This window comes from Cebidichthys violaceus, unplaced genomic scaffold, assembly GCF_023349555.1.
Source record: "Cebidichthys violaceus isolate CVI_PGR_0920_01 unplaced genomic scaffold, fCebVio1.0.p SCAF_59, whole genome shotgun sequence".
NCBI lineage: Eukaryota > Metazoa > Chordata > Actinopteri > Perciformes > Stichaeidae > Cebidichthys > Cebidichthys violaceus.
Window position 1 is genome coordinate 443,216 of NW_027176805.1, and position 18,683 is coordinate 461,898.

The 18,683-nt window shown below is 41.4% G+C and overlaps 2 protein-coding genes across 3 annotated transcripts; both read left to right on the top strand.

Moving 5' to 3' along the window:
* Nucleotides 1-1,135: 1,135 nt before the first annotated feature.
* Nucleotides 1,136-7,203, top strand: LOC137888902 (regulator of G-protein signaling 7-binding protein B-like). Its single transcript, XM_068732412.1, has 7 exons — nt 1,136-1,360; nt 1,571-1,588; nt 1,637-1,809; nt 2,345-2,475; nt 3,601-3,739; nt 3,870-3,940; nt 4,924-7,203. The coding sequence occupies exons 1-7, from the start codon at nt 1,229-1,231 to the stop codon at nt 5,013-5,015; spliced, it is 756 nt and encodes a 251-aa protein (XP_068588513.1). The 5' UTR covers nt 1,136-1,228; the 3' UTR covers nt 5,016-7,203.
* Nucleotides 7,204-8,282: 1,079 nt separating this feature from the next.
* On the top strand, nt 8,283-18,619 carry c6.2 (complement component 6, duplicate 2). Of its 2 annotated transcripts, none has more exons than XM_068732410.1 (18): nt 8,283-8,380; nt 8,904-9,090; nt 9,271-9,427; nt 9,977-10,121; nt 10,332-10,473; nt 11,172-11,310; nt 11,453-11,647; nt 12,181-12,424; nt 12,841-12,963; nt 13,069-13,235; nt 13,336-13,561; nt 14,426-14,594; nt 14,786-14,897; nt 15,844-15,976; nt 16,126-16,320; nt 16,760-16,847; nt 17,015-17,259; nt 17,788-18,619. In XM_068732410.1, exons 2-18 carry the CDS (start codon nt 8,945-8,947, stop codon nt 17,967-17,969), a joined length of 2,808 nt encoding a protein of 935 aa, XP_068588511.1. In that variant the 5' UTR covers nt 8,283-8,380; nt 8,904-8,944; the 3' UTR covers nt 17,970-18,619. The 2 variants fall into 2 exon arrangements, with proteins under 2 accessions (XP_068588511.1, XP_068588512.1); XM_068732411.1 differs by having other exon boundaries at nt 8,316-8,380; nt 8,915-9,090.
* The last annotated feature ends 64 nt before the right edge of the window (nt 18,620-18,683 follow it).

Here is an 18,683-nt window from a genome sequence, read left to right on the forward strand (position 1 = left end):
GCATCTGCCAGATGTGTGTAAATGATTGGCTAACACGTTAGCCATAGCACACTTTATATGGTGATAATAGGCAAGGTTTAGGTTTCTTGTCTGTCCTCCCGGTAGCCAAAATAAGGACTGCAGCTGTAAATGCAGTCAAAAAAGTCTAGAGCAACAAAACGTAATCTGTTCACTCCTCCAGTAGAACAATGATATTTAAGTTGAGGGAAAAATCATGTGACAAAGGGGAACTATTAACATTTTAAAAATCCATACATGTTATGTATATGGTCCAACAATATTACTAAACATAAACAACTCCAAACTCCCCAAATCCAAAAGAAGAAAAAGATATAATGTCCTCAAGTATAAAGTGTGGAACCGCTCCAAAGACCACGCTTGTAGAAAGACACTGTGAGCAGCCAGGGGAATCATCCGGGTACAATAGAATAAAGCTCATTCTGGTATAAAAATAGAAAACATAATCAGTCTCCCATTCATTGTCTATGGAGCAGCTCCAGACGTAATACAATTGATGACATCATATGCATTTTCTGGTTCCTGTCTATATGAGAGAGGGATAGTCGCTCGTGTTACCAGATATTGATTGTACTATAGAAATAACATATGGGAATTATTCATTTAGATCGGGTTCCCCTTTAAAGGCTGTACAAGCAGCCGTCTAACGCACTTAATGTCCTCCATCATTCAGTTTAAATATAGTAACGTCAGTGTCACAGAGGAAATCCTGGCTCTCGGTTGTTGTTTTTTTCCTGGATGCCGCTAAACAGTTAATCGTCAGTCGGGAGGGTGACGACTTGTTTTGCTGTTGGCTCGTTCTGAATCCTCCTCACACGTGAGCGCGCGGCGGAAGACGGAGGAGCCTCCCTCTCGGCCTTCAGGAGGGGCTGAAGGTGACTCTCCTCTCGGCTGGGATGCAGAGCGAGCTGCTGGGGGTCCGTCCGGCCCGTTACACGGTCCTGCTCCGGGAATAACGACAGACACACACACACGCACACGCACACACACGCACACACCTGCGGGGAGGGCCTCTGAGCATTAACCAAACCCCGCGACTCTGCTGCGTCCGAGCGGGTACATTCCTTCTTTATAGAGGACACGGCAGCTATCAGAGCAGAGGGGGTGGGGTGGGGGGGCTTCTCTCTACCTCTCTTTCTTTCTCTCTCTCTCTCTCTTTCTTTCTCTGTGTGACTGCGTCTGGCTGGGCTCCGGTGGCGGGTGTGCATGCATGTGTTCTGCACCGTACGGGCGGAAAAAGCGCCCAAGATCTGCAGGGAGCATCTTCCCCACCAGCAAAGTGGCGCAGACGGAGCCGGAGCGCCGGGAGAGCACGGAGGGGGCCGTGGACGGCAGCAGGATGGCGAGTACTGAAATAAGTCCTCTCTGTTAACGGTTAGCAGGTGGTCCGTGTTAAGCGTATAGCTCTGCACCAGAGAACAGCTGCTTGTTATTTAGACGATTTTTTTGTTATCATGCACAGGTGCAGAAGTGGCGCAAAAGGGATCCCAAAAAAAACCCCGCTTGGCATCCTTTTATTGCTATAGGTTTTTATTCTTGCTTTCCTTTGAAGATGCTAAATTGTCGGTTTGTTCCGGTCCAAGCGGCAGTCGGTGGTGACGGTCTGTTTGCTCTCCAGACAGTGCAGGAATTCAACACCCTCGTCGCGCTGTACCGGGAGCAGGTCATATCCGTCGGGGAGATGTCAGCCGACTGTCCGTCTCTGCGGGCACAGATGCACCACACGCGGTCCAAAGGTTGCTCCATGGCCCGGGCAGCGCACCAGGACCTCACCGTCATCTCTGTGTCAGGGTAAGAGGGAAACAAAGGAGGGTTGTTATTGTCCCTCAGTGTTTGTTTCCACGCATGTTTTAACCTCTTAAACCCAGAATTCCCCCTGAAACAATAATACAATAATATATATATTTTTTATTATTATTATAAACAAAGTTACCAAGTGATTAAAACAGCATTAAGCCAAAGAGATAATATATAATTAAGTAGGAAGAAAAAAAAAGGAAAATATGAAGGTAAAAAGCAGAATAAAACAAAAATAAAAGCATACAAAATAAAGCACAGCACAGTTTGTTAATAAACCCGCTACTGTGAGGTAACTTTGACAGAAGTTCACTCTGCAAGGTCATTTTGTTCATTTGTAATGAAACGAATGAGGGGGGAAGTGTTCAAAAACGTAAATCTGCTGCATGTTTTGGAACTTGGCCAGCTCGAATGTAAACACCAGGTCCCACTTCTCTGTCTGTCTGATTGTATCTTTCTCTCGCTCCGTTTTTCTCCCCCCCCCCCCCCTCCTCTCTTCCTCCCACCCCTCCTCCTCTTCACGCTGCAGTCTAGAGGACGGAGAGATCCACCCCGAGATCTGTCGGCTCTTCATCCAGCTGCAGTGCTGCCTGGAGATGTTCATAACGGAGATGCTCAAGTCCATGTGCCTGCTGGGGGTGCTGCAGCTGCACAGAAAAAGTACCATCTCAAACATTTCACTACGTTATGATGCCACAAAAAAAAAACTAGAGTGATGACAATCCATAATCAAACTACATCTAAACACAATCAGATTAACAAAATAACTTTCTGAAAATCATTCGGTATAACCACCTCCATATGCATCACATTGCTACAGTGAGGACTGTGCCTATAATCCATTTATTCTGTACATGGTTGGTGTCAATACTAGATGTCACTGGAAATATTTCCCCATCAATAACAAAAGAAAAGGCCAGTAAACGTCTCTGTTTTTCCCCACGGGGGACGTGACAGTGGGATAAATACACGTGTGGAGATTAAAGTGATTGATGGTGTATTCCGTTTAGCTGCTTCAGTTTCAGGGTCCTTGCATTGTTCTTGCGGGGCTCACTGTCGCACCGGTTTGATTACAAATCTGATTACAAGTGGACCGCTCTATCTCCACATGCGTCTCTTTATGCAAATAAACACATGCAGTGCATCATTTCCGTTTGCAAAGAACAAATGAGTTGTTGTTTAAAACCGGCGGGAGGCAGCAACGCACTTCTCCTGCTTAATCCACTGGAAATTAAAAGAGAAAGAAATCATAATAATACAGATTGGTTCTATTCTTTGGTGTCCTCCAGGCAAATTGTCCAATTGTCTCACTCTTAATATATCTCCATGGGCTTCTGGAAATTTTCCGACTTTGTGGACAAAGCCGGTGATTTGAGAACCAGCTGGAGATGAGAAAAGGAAAGAACAAAAGGAGAGCCGCGAGACATGTCTTCACATGCACTGTATGGTGTCACTGGGACCCTTTCAATAGAACGGAGCCATTGTTAATGTTATTAGGAACACCTGTGCTTCTCCTGCCATGACGGGTCCAAATGTCTGCTGTGGAAAAAGGCCTGTCGTTACATTTATCATACATTGAATGTATGTTTTACAAAGGAAAATACAACACCAGTGACACAAGTAGTTGATCGGTTTAAAAGATGCATTTAAAAAAAAAAAAAAGACCGAGTTCAAAAATGATATACATAAAAACTGAACACAGAAGGAGCACATGCACTTTTGCTTTGGAATGCTTTGACTGTGTTTGAGTTGCCTCAGTGCTGCTGTCTCTGTTCGGACCCGAAGGAACAGACTCGGAACCGAGGTTGGACTTCAGGGTGGACGACAGCTCCGACGTTCCCATCCTGGATGACCGATCCTCCTCCCCCATCGACTTTCCTCATGAGCAGTGGCTGGTGGGAATGGATATTCAAAACATAGAGAGGTACACCGACTGCATCTGCTTTTTTATTAAATTGAATTCTTACGTTGCGTCGCTGTATTTTTCCTCTGCTGTGAATTCACAATAATTCAAACAAACGGCAAAACAAGCCAGTGTTTCTTTGTTTTCACAGAGACATGCGAGAAATGAGAAACCTACTCAGCAAACTCAGGGACACGATGCCATTGCCACTGAAAAACCAAGGTGTGTAATGTTTGTGATGGAGGAAGTTACATTACATTGCATCATTAGTGTTGCAGTTGTGAATCCCTTTTAGGAACACTATACCCTTCCATAATTCTTTCTGAAGTTTACAGACATAATCCCGAGTGGTTAAGAACAGATGCATCAATGGAATGAGACTAAATAAGAACAATATAATAAAGAAATATAATTATTATATATACTGAGAACTGAAAGCTTATGCAGGGGCTCCCAGCCTTAGCTTAGCATAAAGACAGGAAACAGGGAAACCGCTAGCCTGGTTCTGTCCATAGGAAACAAAATCCACCTCTAAGGCTTGCCAGTGATTACATCTCGTCTGTTTAAGCCACTCACAAACCGAAAGGTGAGTGCAGCAAGCTGGATCTATATCTTGGCTGGATGCCGTGAGGACAAAAGCACATCCTGACCGGTTTACATTTCGGGTTTTGTACTGGAATGTGTTAATTAGAGGTGCTGGTAGATGGAGTCTTCCATCCTTTTGGACAGAACCAGGCTATCTGTTTCTCCCTGCTTCCAGTCTTTATGCTAAGCTAAGCCAAACCGCTGCTGGCGACTCTCTCACACAATGTAAGGAGAGAGGTACACCGGTGAAAACTCTGCTAGGAAACACAGTATCGAGGCAAAAACAATAGGACAATTTAATTCAACTCCAATTTAATAAAAAAATAAATAAATAAATAATAGAAAGGCGGGAAAGAAAAATTAAGTAAAAATGCAAATTATAAACAAGGCAACAAATTATTATAACATATACATAACTGCTAACTGTGCCCGTCTTCCTGCCATCTTTCCAGCGCGGGAAAGTTGCCACAGCAGCCAGAGCTTTCCCTGGCGGTGATGGGCTTGATTATTGTTTTACTCGTTTGGCAAGGCCTTGGAGGGTTCACCAGTAAAAAGATGTGCTCTGTCTCTTTGTAATCGGTCGTCATCATGTCAACCTGCTCTGTGTTTCTTTGTTCCAGACGACAGCAGCTTGTTGAATCTGACTCCACACCCGCTGATCAGACAGAGGAAGAGACGCTTCCCTGGACTGTGCTGCATGGTGTCTGGCTGAGCGCCGCCAGGCAGCACGACAGGCAACACACAAATAAGAGATTCATTCGTCTTATTTCATTCTATTATTTCATTTAGTTAGAGTATTTTCCCCCCATAATATCTGAAATTGTAATATTGTAGTAACTGTTATCTAATTCTATGCCATTTGTCTTTTTCATCTTGCTGGTAACTTCCTTTTTAGCCGGTCGGTCACTCGGGTCTCGAGTTCTGCGACTCCTCTCTTTCCGGTTCGGTCCGTTTAGTGGCATAGAATTTCGGGCTTATATCGAGTTTGGGTTTGGTTATTTTCAAATGTATTTTATTTATTAATATTCCGAGTAGATGGTTCATATACGATCCCCAGTGGAGAGGGGATGATATTGAAGCCAAAGTGTTGCATTAGCCTGGCGAGCTAACTGTCAGTAATGGAATCAAATGCATCAAAAATATAGTACTGTGCAGAACTCTATTTTGTTTACTGGTTCTTTTTCAGGTGAGTCATCTTTGCATTATCTTTCTTTTTCCTTTTTTACTTATGCAGCCATTCCAACTTATTTCTTTTCTGTTTTGTGCCATTTGTTATTATGGAAGAATAAAACTGTACATATTCAGGCTATGCACTGGCATTTTTGGTTTTCAGCTGTTTCACTGTGCTTCTGTCACTCCTCCATGTTTGACTGTGTCACAATGTGACATGCTTTAGTCCCAACGACCTCCTGATGTAATTCCACTGATCATCATTCAGTAGAGGCTCTTGCCAGGTGAGTCTCTACTCGCCTGTGTGTGGTGAAACCCCGCAGACAAAGCAATTCATCTACAGTGTCACGATGCGTACACTTCATTGGCTCCTCTAATTATCGCATTTCTTTTTTCTATAGAAAAAAAATATATATTTTTCATTTATCCAACAGTAGGTGTGTAAAAATAAACGTTATGCCAAAAAAAGCTTATAATCTAAGCATACTGTCAGCCTTTCAGCTCCCAGACAGCGACGGTGATGTATAATGATGTTGGTCAGTTAGTCGTTCCAATATCAACATTAGAGTCACTGTGAGGGAGGAAAGAGAAAAAAAAAAACCTTGTAAATTATGAGATGTTTCTTTTAATGCTCCATCATCGTAAACATGTGAGGGCATCTAATCTAATTTCCCCGATCATAACACATGATATGTTCTCAAAATGTAATTTTAGTATCATATTATCAACACTTTTCCTTGTAAAATTGCTTTATAATTGTAACATTATGTTGACTCTAATACTCATGAAAAAAAGCTGAATCATCAATATGTTGTTCATTCCGTCCAACACTTTACAAGTTCTCCGTATGACGTTCCGAGCATAGATATAGCCTCAAACAACAGTTCACTATGTAAAGCTATAATGGACTATGTCTACCTGAGCAGGGAATGAGGTCGCTCTCCCTGAGTGAGTGTAATGCCAGCTGCTCTGCACTGCACTCATACAGCGGTTTCAGCTGATAACCTCCGCTTCCCCCCCTCAGGTAAACACCGTTATCCGCTGTTTGCACTGTTAGCGCCGTTAGCTGCGAGCCACCGGCTCAGCCGCAGTCATGTTGAGAGGCAATAGATATGCTCTGAAATTTGCATTTAGCGCCTTTATTAATATTTTGGGGCGTAATGATCATTGCAGCCTCTGGATACCAGCAGGGCTTTTAGTCTTGTTGTACACAAATGTCCAGCATGTCATTAGCAGTCTTCCCTGATTTTTTTTCTCCAACTTTCAGCTCAAGTTTTCCTTCACAAGGGCTTTTTATGTCCCACATAAAGAAACAGAAGAATTGAAAAACCCACACACTAAAAACTAATTGAAATGAACTCATTCATCCAAAGCACTTCACTGGAGCCATTTCCCCATTGAATGTAAGTGTATTGTAATTCGTAAATGTGTGTTTGTGATGTGTGTTCTCTTTCTTTAATGTAATCTAGAGTGGTGATGTCTAAATTGCTAAATGATTTGTTTTGGCATGTATATGACTCTGAGTATGCCATGTGTAGTTAATGTGTCCTGCAATGTAGAGAACCCACAGCTAAACGTATGTACAGCTTAGGACATTTTATAATGTGAATAAAGTTTTCTATACAAGATGAGATTTCATTTTTTTTTTAATCGTCTTTCACTTAAAGGAGTAGTCCAACGTTATGAAATACAGTCATATGTTTGATTTCCAAGAGTCAGATGAGAGGATCGATATGAATCCAATGCCTTTGAGTGAAGTGCAGAGCTGTAGTCGGAATATGTTTAGCTTAGCTCAGCATAAAACGTGTGAGCAGGGGGAAGCGGCTGGCTTCTGTCTCAAGTGAAAAAATGTGCCGACAAACGTCTTAAAACACAGACATGAGATTGAAATCAATCCTCTCATCTAACTCTTTGAAAGGAAGCCAATAAAAGTATTTCCCATAATGTCGAACTATTCCTTTCAGTAATCTTACAAAAGCAGTACATACATTTGCTTGTGAATTAAATGTATACTTATTAGTTATTGACAATGTTACTAAATGTAGTTGTCCTTAAGTTTTCAGTAATGTTGGTTTCAGATTTTCTCAATTTACTAGGGACTGTTTCTTTGTATTGGTTCCACATTCTCCATTTATTTATAATATATTTAATATGCTAGCAGGCGTTTGCGCCCTTTGATCGCTTAAATTACAAAATGAACGCACAACTTTTGGTCATATCATGTGTCCGTATCTTTTTGTAACACTTTGCATACCTTTTTTCCTCTATCCCAAAATCTTGGGAAAACTAAGTAATAACCCAAAACCAAATATTCCTTAAATTAGTGTGATAAATGTCAAAATGTCCCAGTCACAAACTGAGCAGCAACCTATACCTTTACAGTATATACACATCTTTGTTGCAGTTTTACAAATTAGGCTGAATTTCACTGAGACTCTTGCAACATGGACCAGTTGTGAATGTGTGAAGTGCCAGATTGTGCAAATACTTGGATCACCGAAGAAAGTGTGGAAAGGAAATAAACGTTCTCCCCCTCAGAATCTTTGAACTGTCAAGTCTCAAACACAGAACATCTGGTTTACGTCTCTGCAGCCGGGAAACTCCCGAGCTCCTAACTTCCCGTAACAATGAGGGACAAGAGGGTTATGTAAGAACTGCATGTGCTCTGATTATTGTTGTTTATAACAAAAAAAGTAATTCATATTTTGGGATGTTCATCGACATTGATTGGCCAATGCGAGTCAAAAAGCAACTGGATACCCATGACAAATCACAGGGGGAGGTTTTATATTGCTGCTACAAACCTCAAGTCACAATCAGCTCTGCCTGCAGTGCAGAGGAGACTTAGTGAGAGGACTCAAGTAGACTCTGCCCTAATATCTTCTGAAGAGAACTTCAGTATATGTGGTAAGTCAGAGAAGTAGGTTTATTTAAGCATGTTAAATAATCCTGACCCTTTGTTGCTTTGTACTATTTTATTTCTTTGTTCTCTTTTGTGTCTACACTGAATTCACTCTATAACTGAAATGTGCTAAAACTAGAACCTTGCCTTGCTTAAAAGGCATGTTGTGTGCATCAGAACTAAATTTCTATTATCGTCAAGAACAAAACCTTTTAAAGGGAAAGTAGCAAAAAACTGGAGGCTGTACTGCAGTGTGGTGCTGCAGCATTTCGATTTTTCCTGAGTAGAGAATTTAAGTTTAGGGTTTGGGTAAATGGATGTTCACATGTTGAGAACGGTTTGTTAGGATGTTCCTCCGTGGAGGATGTGTGGGAGCGTCAAGTCATCCTTTGATTTTGAGTGCATTTCTGATGTTGTTAATAATACATGTTGATGCTTTATAACGTTTAGTGAAAGTGCAAGTTGAAAGTACAACTGATCAGTATAGTAAAAATCCAAACCAAAATAAATGTGGATTCTGCTCATGAGGTTATTTTCAGAGGAGGTGAAAGCAGTTTGAACTTTCCCCGATGGCTCCGTCCGGCCGGTTGGTCCTGATGCTACAGCTCCTCAGCTGGATATCAGTCGGCCTGGCCTGTTTCTGTGACCGGTACCCCTGGGGATCCTGGTCCGCCTGCTCCAGTACCTGCAACTACGGTTCACAGCACAGATCCAGGTGATGCACCGAACAGACACCGGAGACACAGCAAATTGAAACTGAGCCAAAGCAATTGTGAAATGATGTTATCAAGAACTATTTTCAGTCTTTGCTTATTGTTGTGAAATACAAATACCTAATGCAGATTGATGCCAACAGCTTCTCTATGTAAAAGGCATTTTCGCACTTTGTTGACAGGTCATTTATTTACGATAAATATTACTGGCAGAGCAGCTGCCATCAGCTGTGTGACAGACATGACAATAGAGCTTGTAACGAGCAGAACTGTCCAATCAACTGCCTGCTGACAGACTTCGGGGCTTGGTCCGACTGCTCGCCGTGCGCCAAGAAACAGGCAAGAAACACACCAATCACACTGCAGAAAAAAGCCCTGCCGGGTTCCCTCTCACAGCTGTGTCTTCATTCTATGCTACGGACTCATTCTCAGCAGGTTTAGAGCGGTATTCAGACTGGAAAATGAAGTATACTCACCGTACTCTCCGATGCACAAGGCAGATAGTCACAGCTAGAAAACATTCAAATAATTTGCAGGCAGTGGTGAGAAATCTCCGGGAAGTTCCTAGAAAACAAACCAATCTAAGTGAAGTATTTAATCTTGTATTTAAGCATGTTATGCCTGCTTATTATTTTTGAATCCATTATGTATAATGTTTATGAATTTGTCAACAAAAAAAGTGAGAGAAAGAAAAACAAGTTCTGTGTATTAAAGTATATTAAAATGTTGTGCCCATATGTTGTTCTGTCTATTCTGTCTTTTCTAACCATTATTTGTTCTTAGCGATCAGTTTCAATGAAAAGGAAAACAACAAAAGAATGAAAATGTACAAAAGTGTACAGAGTTGTTAATTAAATCTCAGTCGGTCTCTTTCACTGTTGGCTACAGTTTCGGACGCGGTCTGTCCAGAGGCCGTCCCAGTTTGGTGGATCGGCCTGCAGCGTGGAGCTGACAGAGGACAGGCCCTGTCACCCCCCCACAGAGTGCAAGTTAGCACCCATCGACTGCAGAGGCGACTTTAAGTGCGATAATGGTAAATAGTGTTTGAACATGAGTGTTGTTATAGAATAAAGGGAAAAAAAAGCATCACATGGGCAAAATTGTTAGAATCCTAATTCTTTGTCAGCTGATTGAGTGTGCTTGGCACTTGAGCCCACATATCTGATCTGTTGTCACAATGAACACACACACAAAGACACAAAACTAGAATTGTATCTTCTACTAAACATCCTCTCTGCTGCAGGACGCTGCATCAACTCAACGCTGATATGCAACAGGCAGAACGACTGTGGAGATAACTCTGATGAGAGGGACTGTGGCGACTTCAAGGTAGTGTGTCCGGCGGAGAAGAGAGTGGCCCCCGGGGCTGACCTGATTGGAAATGGGTAAGCTAAAGCTAACCTTTTTTTTTTTTTTTTTTACGTTCCTTCCTGGTGTGATCATAAATTTGCCCGCATTCCTTTCTGTCAAGTGCTCCTAATGTTTCTCCTCTTAAAAACATTTGCATTAGTACGTCTTGAACTGTTGCATTCAATTTGATCTTCTTTTAGGAATATTGTCGTACAACTGCTGCAAAAAATACAAGCTTACTAATTAGAGCCCACATAAACTAAAAAAAAAAATTAGAGTTTACATAAACATAAGAAATATATATTTTGGGATTAAGATGTATATGTTAAGATATTACAGTTGAACCACATATATATATATATATATATATATATATATATATATATATATATATATATATATTATTTATTTATTTTTTTTAAACATTTTTAAATGACAGAAATGATAAACTACATTCTGAACAGTAAACATCACTGAATTAAAATTATTTTAGATAATTATAAATACAAACATTTAAAACAAACAATATTAAACTTAAAACATAAGTATATATTAAATGCTGCCAAGAAAACAGTTATTGCTCAAATTTACTGCTCAGCAATTTCTTTTCACACACCAGTAATAATCCCACATCGGCCAACAACATTGGTCTGCCAATGTGGTGTTGGGCTTTCGAGCCTATTGTACAAAAACAGTCAATGAGATTTCACTTTTCATCGATTTGTGTTTGTAGATTTGATGCTCTAGCAGAGAGGCAGAGGGGAGCAGTACTGGACAATATGTTTATGGGAGGAAGTTGCATCATCAGGAGGCCTCCGTCCACGCTGCTCTACCATCGCGTCCCTCACAACTTTGACAGCTTTGACATTAAGGTAGTATTATTATTTGTAATATTTAATTGTAAGTCAGTAAAGCTAGCCTGATTGCAGAGAACGTCTTTTCAGCGTTGGCTTCTGTTGTTGCTGTTCTTGTTGTGATAGACCTTGATGAACTAATGCGGTTGTGGTTGTAAAGGTTGGAGAGCTGGACGACTTCAGCACCGAGCCCCAGACGCTGCACAGCGAGCCCTTCAATATGAAGACGTCCAGATCGTCTGGAAACAGCAAACAAAATCGAAACATTTTTTTCTTCCCCATCTTTTACTTCAGTGGGAGCTCTATGTCACATGACAGCTCTACCAGGCAAGCTTTTGAAGCTTCGAAGAAAACGGTGAGTGACTCAAACAGCGAAGCTCACATTTGCCGTGATACACTGGTGAGGACCTTTATTCACTTAATGTATTCCCTAATCTCCTGACCATAACTGTAACATAAAAAGTGGGGCTGAGGCACAGTGTCCTCACTCTAAAGGTTTGAAACATGGTCCTCACGTACACAGGTGGGTGCATACACACACACACACACACACACACACACACACACACACACACACACACACAGTTGTGTTTGTATGACTTTTGGGGACATTACATTGACTTACTTTAATTTCCTAGAGATTTACCCTAACCCTAACCATAACAGCTACCACCCTAAACCTAGCCTTACCCCTAACCTTGAAGCAAGGCTTCACCCTAAAATGTAATAATTAAAATATTAGGGACATGCAATTGTCCCCATTTTGTCCCAAAAACAAAGGCGAGTAATCAGATTTATGTCCCCATAAGATGGGTAAAACATCCCCACACATCCCCACACAACTACAAACACACATATGTGCTTGTATCATCTTTTTTCCTTCCGTAGGACTCCAAGTTTTTCCGGGTGCACCAGGTTCTGACCGTATCCACGTTCAAGGTGAGAGACCCGGAGGACCTCGTCTTGTCGCAGGACTTCCTCATGTTCCTTCACGCTCTTCCTCTCGAGTACAACTACGCCCTCTACAGGGACATCTTCCAGCGCTTCGGGACACACTACTACAGCTCAGGCAAACTGGGAGGCATCTATGACCTGTTGTACCAGTTCAACCGAGAGGAGCTCACCAGTTCAGGTACAACAGCGCAGCTGGGTGGTCAAAATTCAGAATGACACCCTGGGCTAACCCAAAATACCCAAAAGTATTTTTTCGAATGTAAATCAGACCCATGTTATGTTAATCACTTCTAACAATGGAAAAACTAACATAAAGCTAATAATATTAACATCAAATTATAACATTCAACTCTTAAAATCACAAGCATTGAGGTCACATTGTGTGTATGATCTTTCATGTAGTTCTGGTTCTTGGATTACATATTGTCGGCACGCAAGACACTCCAAATGAGCGGACTGTTGTTGAATAAACAGATCTAGAGGACAATGTAGTGTACCTGTAATATTGAAATGTAAAAGACCATATAGTGCTCTGTAATATCTTGTTGTCAGTTCCTTTGTCTCATGTTGCTCTACACTCTTTCTCTCCAACAGGAGAAACGGAGGAGCACGTCAAAGACTGCCTGGGCCGAGAAACCTTCTGGACCGCCATCGTCTACACACAGTACAGCAGTGTAACCCGATGCTCCGACGACAAAATGACTACGAAATATCAAGGTTTTTTATATGACTTACTCATTCTTTATTCTCAACTCTACTGTTACATTGATCTTATTCTGTTCCTTCCTTTAGTCATTCCTTAAACATGTTTCTTTGGTCCAGGCTCGTACATTCAGACCGCAGAGAAGTCTTTCTCTATGACGAAAGGAGGTCGACCCAGAGAGGCAGCAGCTCTGGCCTGGGAGAGGCAAGGCCCCGCTCCGGACAAAACATCCTACAAGAACTGGGCCAAGTCTGTTCTCGACAACCCTGTTGTGGTCGAATCCAAGGTTTTGAATCAAACACCACTGATATGTCTTCTATCTCGGAGAAAGAAAACAAATCAACCAAGAGCTGATGTTGGGTTCATGCATGCGTCTGTTTGTCCAGGTGCTTCCCATTATAGATGTGGTTCGGGGGATCCCATGTGCTGCCACAAAGAGGAGGCACCTGAGGAAGGCCCTGCTCCAATACCTGGACGAGTTTGATACCTGCAAGTGCTCTCCCTGCCCCAACAACGCCAGGCCAGTTCTCTCCGGCACAGAGTGCCAGTGTGTTTGCCAAACTGGCACATTTGGCCCTAACTGTGAGAAACGGGCTTCTGACTACACTTCAGGTACAGCAGGACTTCTGCAGAACACAACATGCTGATCCACGAGAAAATGGTAGACAACAAAAGTCTGTGTGTTCAACGTTTTGTACCATAAGATGAGCCTCAGCAACCGTTATGGAGAACAAGGTTGTCAGAGGCAGACATTCAAAAGGCTTTGTCGTTGTGACAGCAAAGATCAGAACACAACTTCATCTTTGCTGAATTAATCCAAAATTGACCCAGAATCTGAAAGTGACTATAATTTAAAGGGGACACATCATTAAAAACTCCCTTTTTCAGTGCTTGTGCACATCCAACAAGCCAACTTAGATTTGGCTTTAGTTTAGAAGTGTGGTTTTCATGTGGATTGGTTTGCACATTGCAGCAATCAACACATGCATATTCATTGATTTGTTTTGCCTAGGTTGACAATGTTGGTTTCTTCATCCATGTATTTCACCAACACTTTGGTGCAGAGCAAGATATTTTAAATTTGCTGTAGATTTTCAGGGTCCCCACAGGATGAATCCTTATGCTTTTGGTTTCCTGCTGACCTTTTCTTCGTCACTACCATCTGGCCAGAATCTGAACTCGCACACAAAAATCAAACTCTATCAAGCCGATTGTCAAGACATTCACTGATCACCTTCATGCTCCTCAGAGGATGAATCCTTTGGTTTTAAGGGCCCCATGACCTTTCCTCTAGAATCTTCCTCTGGAAAAAAAATCAAATTTCTAAGCTCCTCAACTTTACAAATTTATCAGTATGATCTTGTTTCTGTCCAACACTTTCATATTGGAAGCTAAAACGGGATTCCTTACAACAGTATATATTGATTTCTAAACAGGATTGGTTATGTTCACATTGGAAATTTGTAATTTCCACAGAGGCGGTGGATGGTTACTGGAGCTGCTGGGGGCCGTGGAGTAACTGTGGAGCCTCAATGAAGAGACACCGGAGGAGGCGGTGTGATAACCCCGCCCCCCTCAGAGGAGGCCAACCCTGCATGGGTCTTGGCAGCGATGAGGATCCATGTCACATCTCCATCTTTGAAAGGTGGGACGAACTGTTCGCTTAAAATGTGTTGATACAGTCATGAAAAGTCATGTTATTTGAGACGTTTTCATGCCACACATCCCATGGAAGACAGAACTCAACACTGCAGAATGATCAAATTAAAACATGTATTTCTTCATACGTATAACTTTGGATTTACTGTTTGTTCTGTGTTCATGTTTTGTGTCTAGACAGGAGACCTGTGACAATGATGACGACTTCACTGTAGGCTGGAGGGACGAGCTGCCACCTGGTGTGCAGGGTTGTCTGAGGCCACAGAAGCCCGCCAACAGCTTCCTCAGGGTAACCACTAATCCTCCAGCCTGTAGTTAGTGATTGAAATGTACAGTATAAGAGAAACATAGACACTGTAGTTCATTCCTTATCAGATAACTGACACAAAATATTGAGAAATACGCACTTCTGCAGTCTTGCCTTGTTCTTATATGGAAGTTCATTACAGCAAAGAAATAAATACTTATCGGAAAAGTTGAAAAGAGGGAAAGTGTGCCACTTTATAAAAAACTTTTTTCAGTCATTAAATCATTTGAATTAATCAATTATTGAAAACAAGATATTCCAATTAGATTTGCATTTAAAATATGCAATAAAAACTAAATAAATAAATAAGAGATTACACATTTTCCAAATAATGATTACAGTTCCTTCTTCGTCTTTAAATCCCAATGTTATTGCCAAATTTATGCAATTTGGCACCTCAATATTAAATTACAAGTTTAAAGTTCCAACATACAAAGCAGCACGAGCAGCTCTCATGAGAATTCCTATTTGGGTGACACGCTCCAGACTCCATATATCAAAGCAAACCAAACAAATGATGAATAATTATCACTTTATTACACCATAGTACAGTAGCGATAACTAGACAAAATTAACAATATGAATCTCAAAATGGTAAAGTATCACTTTGATCCTCTTAAATATAAATGATCACGTATTTTACCAGAATTAGAACTCAGTATGTTATAGTTAGAACAATGGGTCTATTGTTCTATACATATAAGGTATTATTATGTAACACTATCTCATAGAAGAGCACATAATGAAGAAGAAAGGTGGAATGAAGGGAGAGAACAAGGAAGCAACAAATGGAAAAAGGAGTTTGAGTTGCAGAAGATTGGAAGGAGGATAACAACTACTATAAAAACGAAAGGAAAGACGCCCTGCTGGGTTTATATTTGTATCCTTCTCAGTTTTGCTGGTGTTTAGTAACTTTGTTCTCTGACAGAAAGCGAAGCAGTATTATAGCTTTGGTGAGGACGAAGAGTTCCAGTGCTACACTGGATTTGACCTGGAGGGTTTTCAGTTCATCAACTGTCTTCCTGACGGGTCGTGGAGTCAATCAAGCGGGAAATGCATCAGTAAGTTTGTTTCTCACCAGACAAGTGAACGGTGATCTGAGAACTCTGTTGATTTGGTAAATGTATCTCTTTAATATGTAACAAGTTACTGTAACATGTCAGCACCTGATCGCTACGTTAGCTTAAAGTCTGCCCTTCTGTCCCGTTAGGGAAAGTGTGCCTTCCTCCTGATCTCCCTGACGGCATGATGCTGATCCCCAACAAAGACGAGTACAAAGTCGGGGAATTAGTGGGTTTTAACTGTAACGAGGTGAACCTGCTGCCGCTGCCACGAGGCTTCCACAGATGCAGCGAAAGTTTCACCTGGGAGCCTCCATTACCTGCTGACCTGCGCTGCACTGGCGGTACACTAGATTACTCCTTTTGAGCTCTCACAGTCCTGAGATGGATGCTAAGACTTTTAACGTTTTAAACCTTTTAAACATTTAAAATATTACTGAAAGGGAGATACCCACACGGATCCTGCTCAACCCCAGATCACTGTGATCTGATCAGAACTAGTTCGGAAGACGTGTTGTCCCACCGCTTTGAAGTCTTTTTTATCTTGTAAAAGATCAATTTAATGTTTGAAACCCCTTTCTAATGAAGCAAAAAATCCCATCTGTATGAGTTCACGATGGGCTCACCACCACTGCCTCTGAGGTGGGTGAAAAAGAGCCTATTCCACACCCAAAAAAAGTGACAAAAATACTTTCTCATCAGACAAATGGGTCTGTTTTGTATGAACAATACTCCGTATGGAGGATATGACAAAGTTGTCTCTTGTGTACTTCCTGTATGCAGTGGAACCATTTGTTCCGGATGCTCAGTGTGGTCTAGGAGAGAAACTGACGGACTCTAAATGTGTCTGCATTCAACGGGAGCGCTGCCTGTAAGCGTTTATGATTTATTTTATTGTGTTATTCTATTGTTCTTTGGATACTAAATCAACTGTTGTAGAGTGTTAATTATAAAACATATATTCAATATGTGGACTTTAATATGTAAAAAGCCAAGTGTTGTACATTATTCTCTGACATGTGAGTGTTTTGTGTGCAGCTCACAGCCGGAGACTCTCTGCATCCTGAACCGTGACGTCGGTGTCTCCGTGTCAATGTCCCTCTGCTCCTTCCGCGCTGGTCTTTGCCACGGTGATCCGCTCTTCTTCATCAACGACGGCGCTTGTGACGCGACCGATTTGGCCAAACTGGAGTGGGCAAAGTTCAGAGCCAACATGTCCTCTGAGAGCTCTGTTCGGGAGCCCTGTGATCTCGACACTTGTTATGAATGGGAAACCTGCTCCGGTGAGTTTGTCTGATATGAAAACATTTTTTATAAACAGTTTGCTGTTTGATGTGGATTAGCTCTTTTTTTAGGAGGTACACATTGATTTGTTTGAATGATTTAGTGCAGAGTATAACGTTCTCTTTCTTTTACAGCTTTTAAACATTTTACGGTGCAAATGTGAGACAACCAGATGAGGCTCTGGAAAGTCACTAACCCCAGCCTATAAATGTATTAAAGCTCCAGTGTGTAGGATTTAGGGGGATTTATTGGAAGGAATGGAAAATAATAGCCATAATTATGTTTTTATTATTGTATAATCACCAGAAACTAAGAAGCGTTGCGTTCATTAGCTTAGAATTTCTACATCGGGTGTTGGTTGTATCTTCAACTTGCAATCGAGTCAGCATGAATTCTTCATTAATCAAATCTAGGTAACAAAACTTCAAGAGGCAACTTAATGAACACGTATGAGGTTTGACTATTTGAAGACACCACGCATACTACGTCAAATTATTTTGCTAACGTTGACTCATGTCTGTCCACAGCGTCGAAGAAGTGTGAGTGCAAAGTTGCTCGGGATTGCCCCAGAAATCAAGGGCACATGTTCTGTGTGAAGCTGACCAGGACCCAGAAGACTCGCAGCATGGACCTCTGCTCTCTGGCAGCCCTCAAATGTGCCAGCTATGCGTTTGAGATTCTCAATGAAGGCGTCTGTGTGTCCAGATGATCCTTGAAAAAAAAAAAGCTTTTCTGTGCCGATGCACCCAATCTCTGAATTTATCTAACTTCGTTATTCTTTAATACATTTACATTTATGAAATAAAACTAGACTGGCAAGCAGGTATAATGGGGTCCAAGCACCCGAAGCAACTCAGAGCTTATACACCTAACTGAGAAGATGGGAAAACCAAGAGCAACTCTAATGTGTGCTTAAACAGGAGGTTTAGGAAGCACAATGATGGTACTTTTAAAGGTTCGTAAGATAGAGAAGGCTGCAGTCAGTCAAGTCTAATTACAGGCACAGAGTGAAATAAGCTTAACGCGCTTCACACGTAATAATAAAAACATTGTTGCTCTATTTCTTATGGAGATATTTATTGCACCTCTTGCTCTCCATTTAAGCATACAAGACAACGGCATTCACGATCTCCATCCCAGTTCTGAATATTTGTCAAACTATGAATTCTTTATTGATGTGACCAAGAGATATATAGAGACCCAGACTAAACTAAATTGAATATTTATTGTATAATGACTCAAATAAAATTAAAAAAAATATGCCTCTTATCAAGTAATTAATGTCATTGAGTGAGTCCTTAGGTTGGAATAGTGTCAGATTTCTTTTGTATTAAGAAAATAAAGCCGTTTCAAATGCAATTGTTCATGCTGCAAGTGATGTGCTGTCCTCATGTTTTCTTCATGCTTAGAAAACTACTTAAAG

What these genes read in the sequence shown, in the direction of transcription:
- LOC137888902 (XM_068732412.1), top strand. Translation starts at nt 1,229, where the DNA reads ATGTGTTCTGCACCGTACGGGCGGAAAAAGCGCCCAAGATCTGCAGGG. An exon ending in ACCGTCATCTCTGTGTCAGG is followed by an intron (nt 1,810 to 2,344) that starts GTAAGAGGGAAA and finishes TTCACGCTGCAG; the next exon opens with TCTAGAGGACGGAGAGATCC. An exon ending in ATTGCCACTGAAAAACCAAG is followed by an intron (nt 3,941 to 4,923) that starts GTGTGTAATGTT and finishes TCTTTGTTCCAG; the next exon opens with ACGACAGCAGCTTGTTGAAT.
- c6.2 (XM_068732410.1), top strand. Translation starts at nt 8,945, where the DNA reads ATGGCTCCGTCCGGCCGGTTGGTCCTGATGCTACAGCTCCTCAGCTGG. An exon ending in TTGACAGCTTTGACATTAAG is followed by an intron (nt 11,311 to 11,452) that starts GTAGTATTATTA and finishes GTGGTTGTAAAG; the next exon opens with GTTGGAGAGCTGGACGACTT. An exon ending in CTGTTGTGGTCGAATCCAAG is followed by an intron (nt 13,236 to 13,335) that starts GTTTTGAATCAA and finishes CTGTTTGTCCAG; the next exon opens with GTGCTTCCCATTATAGATGT.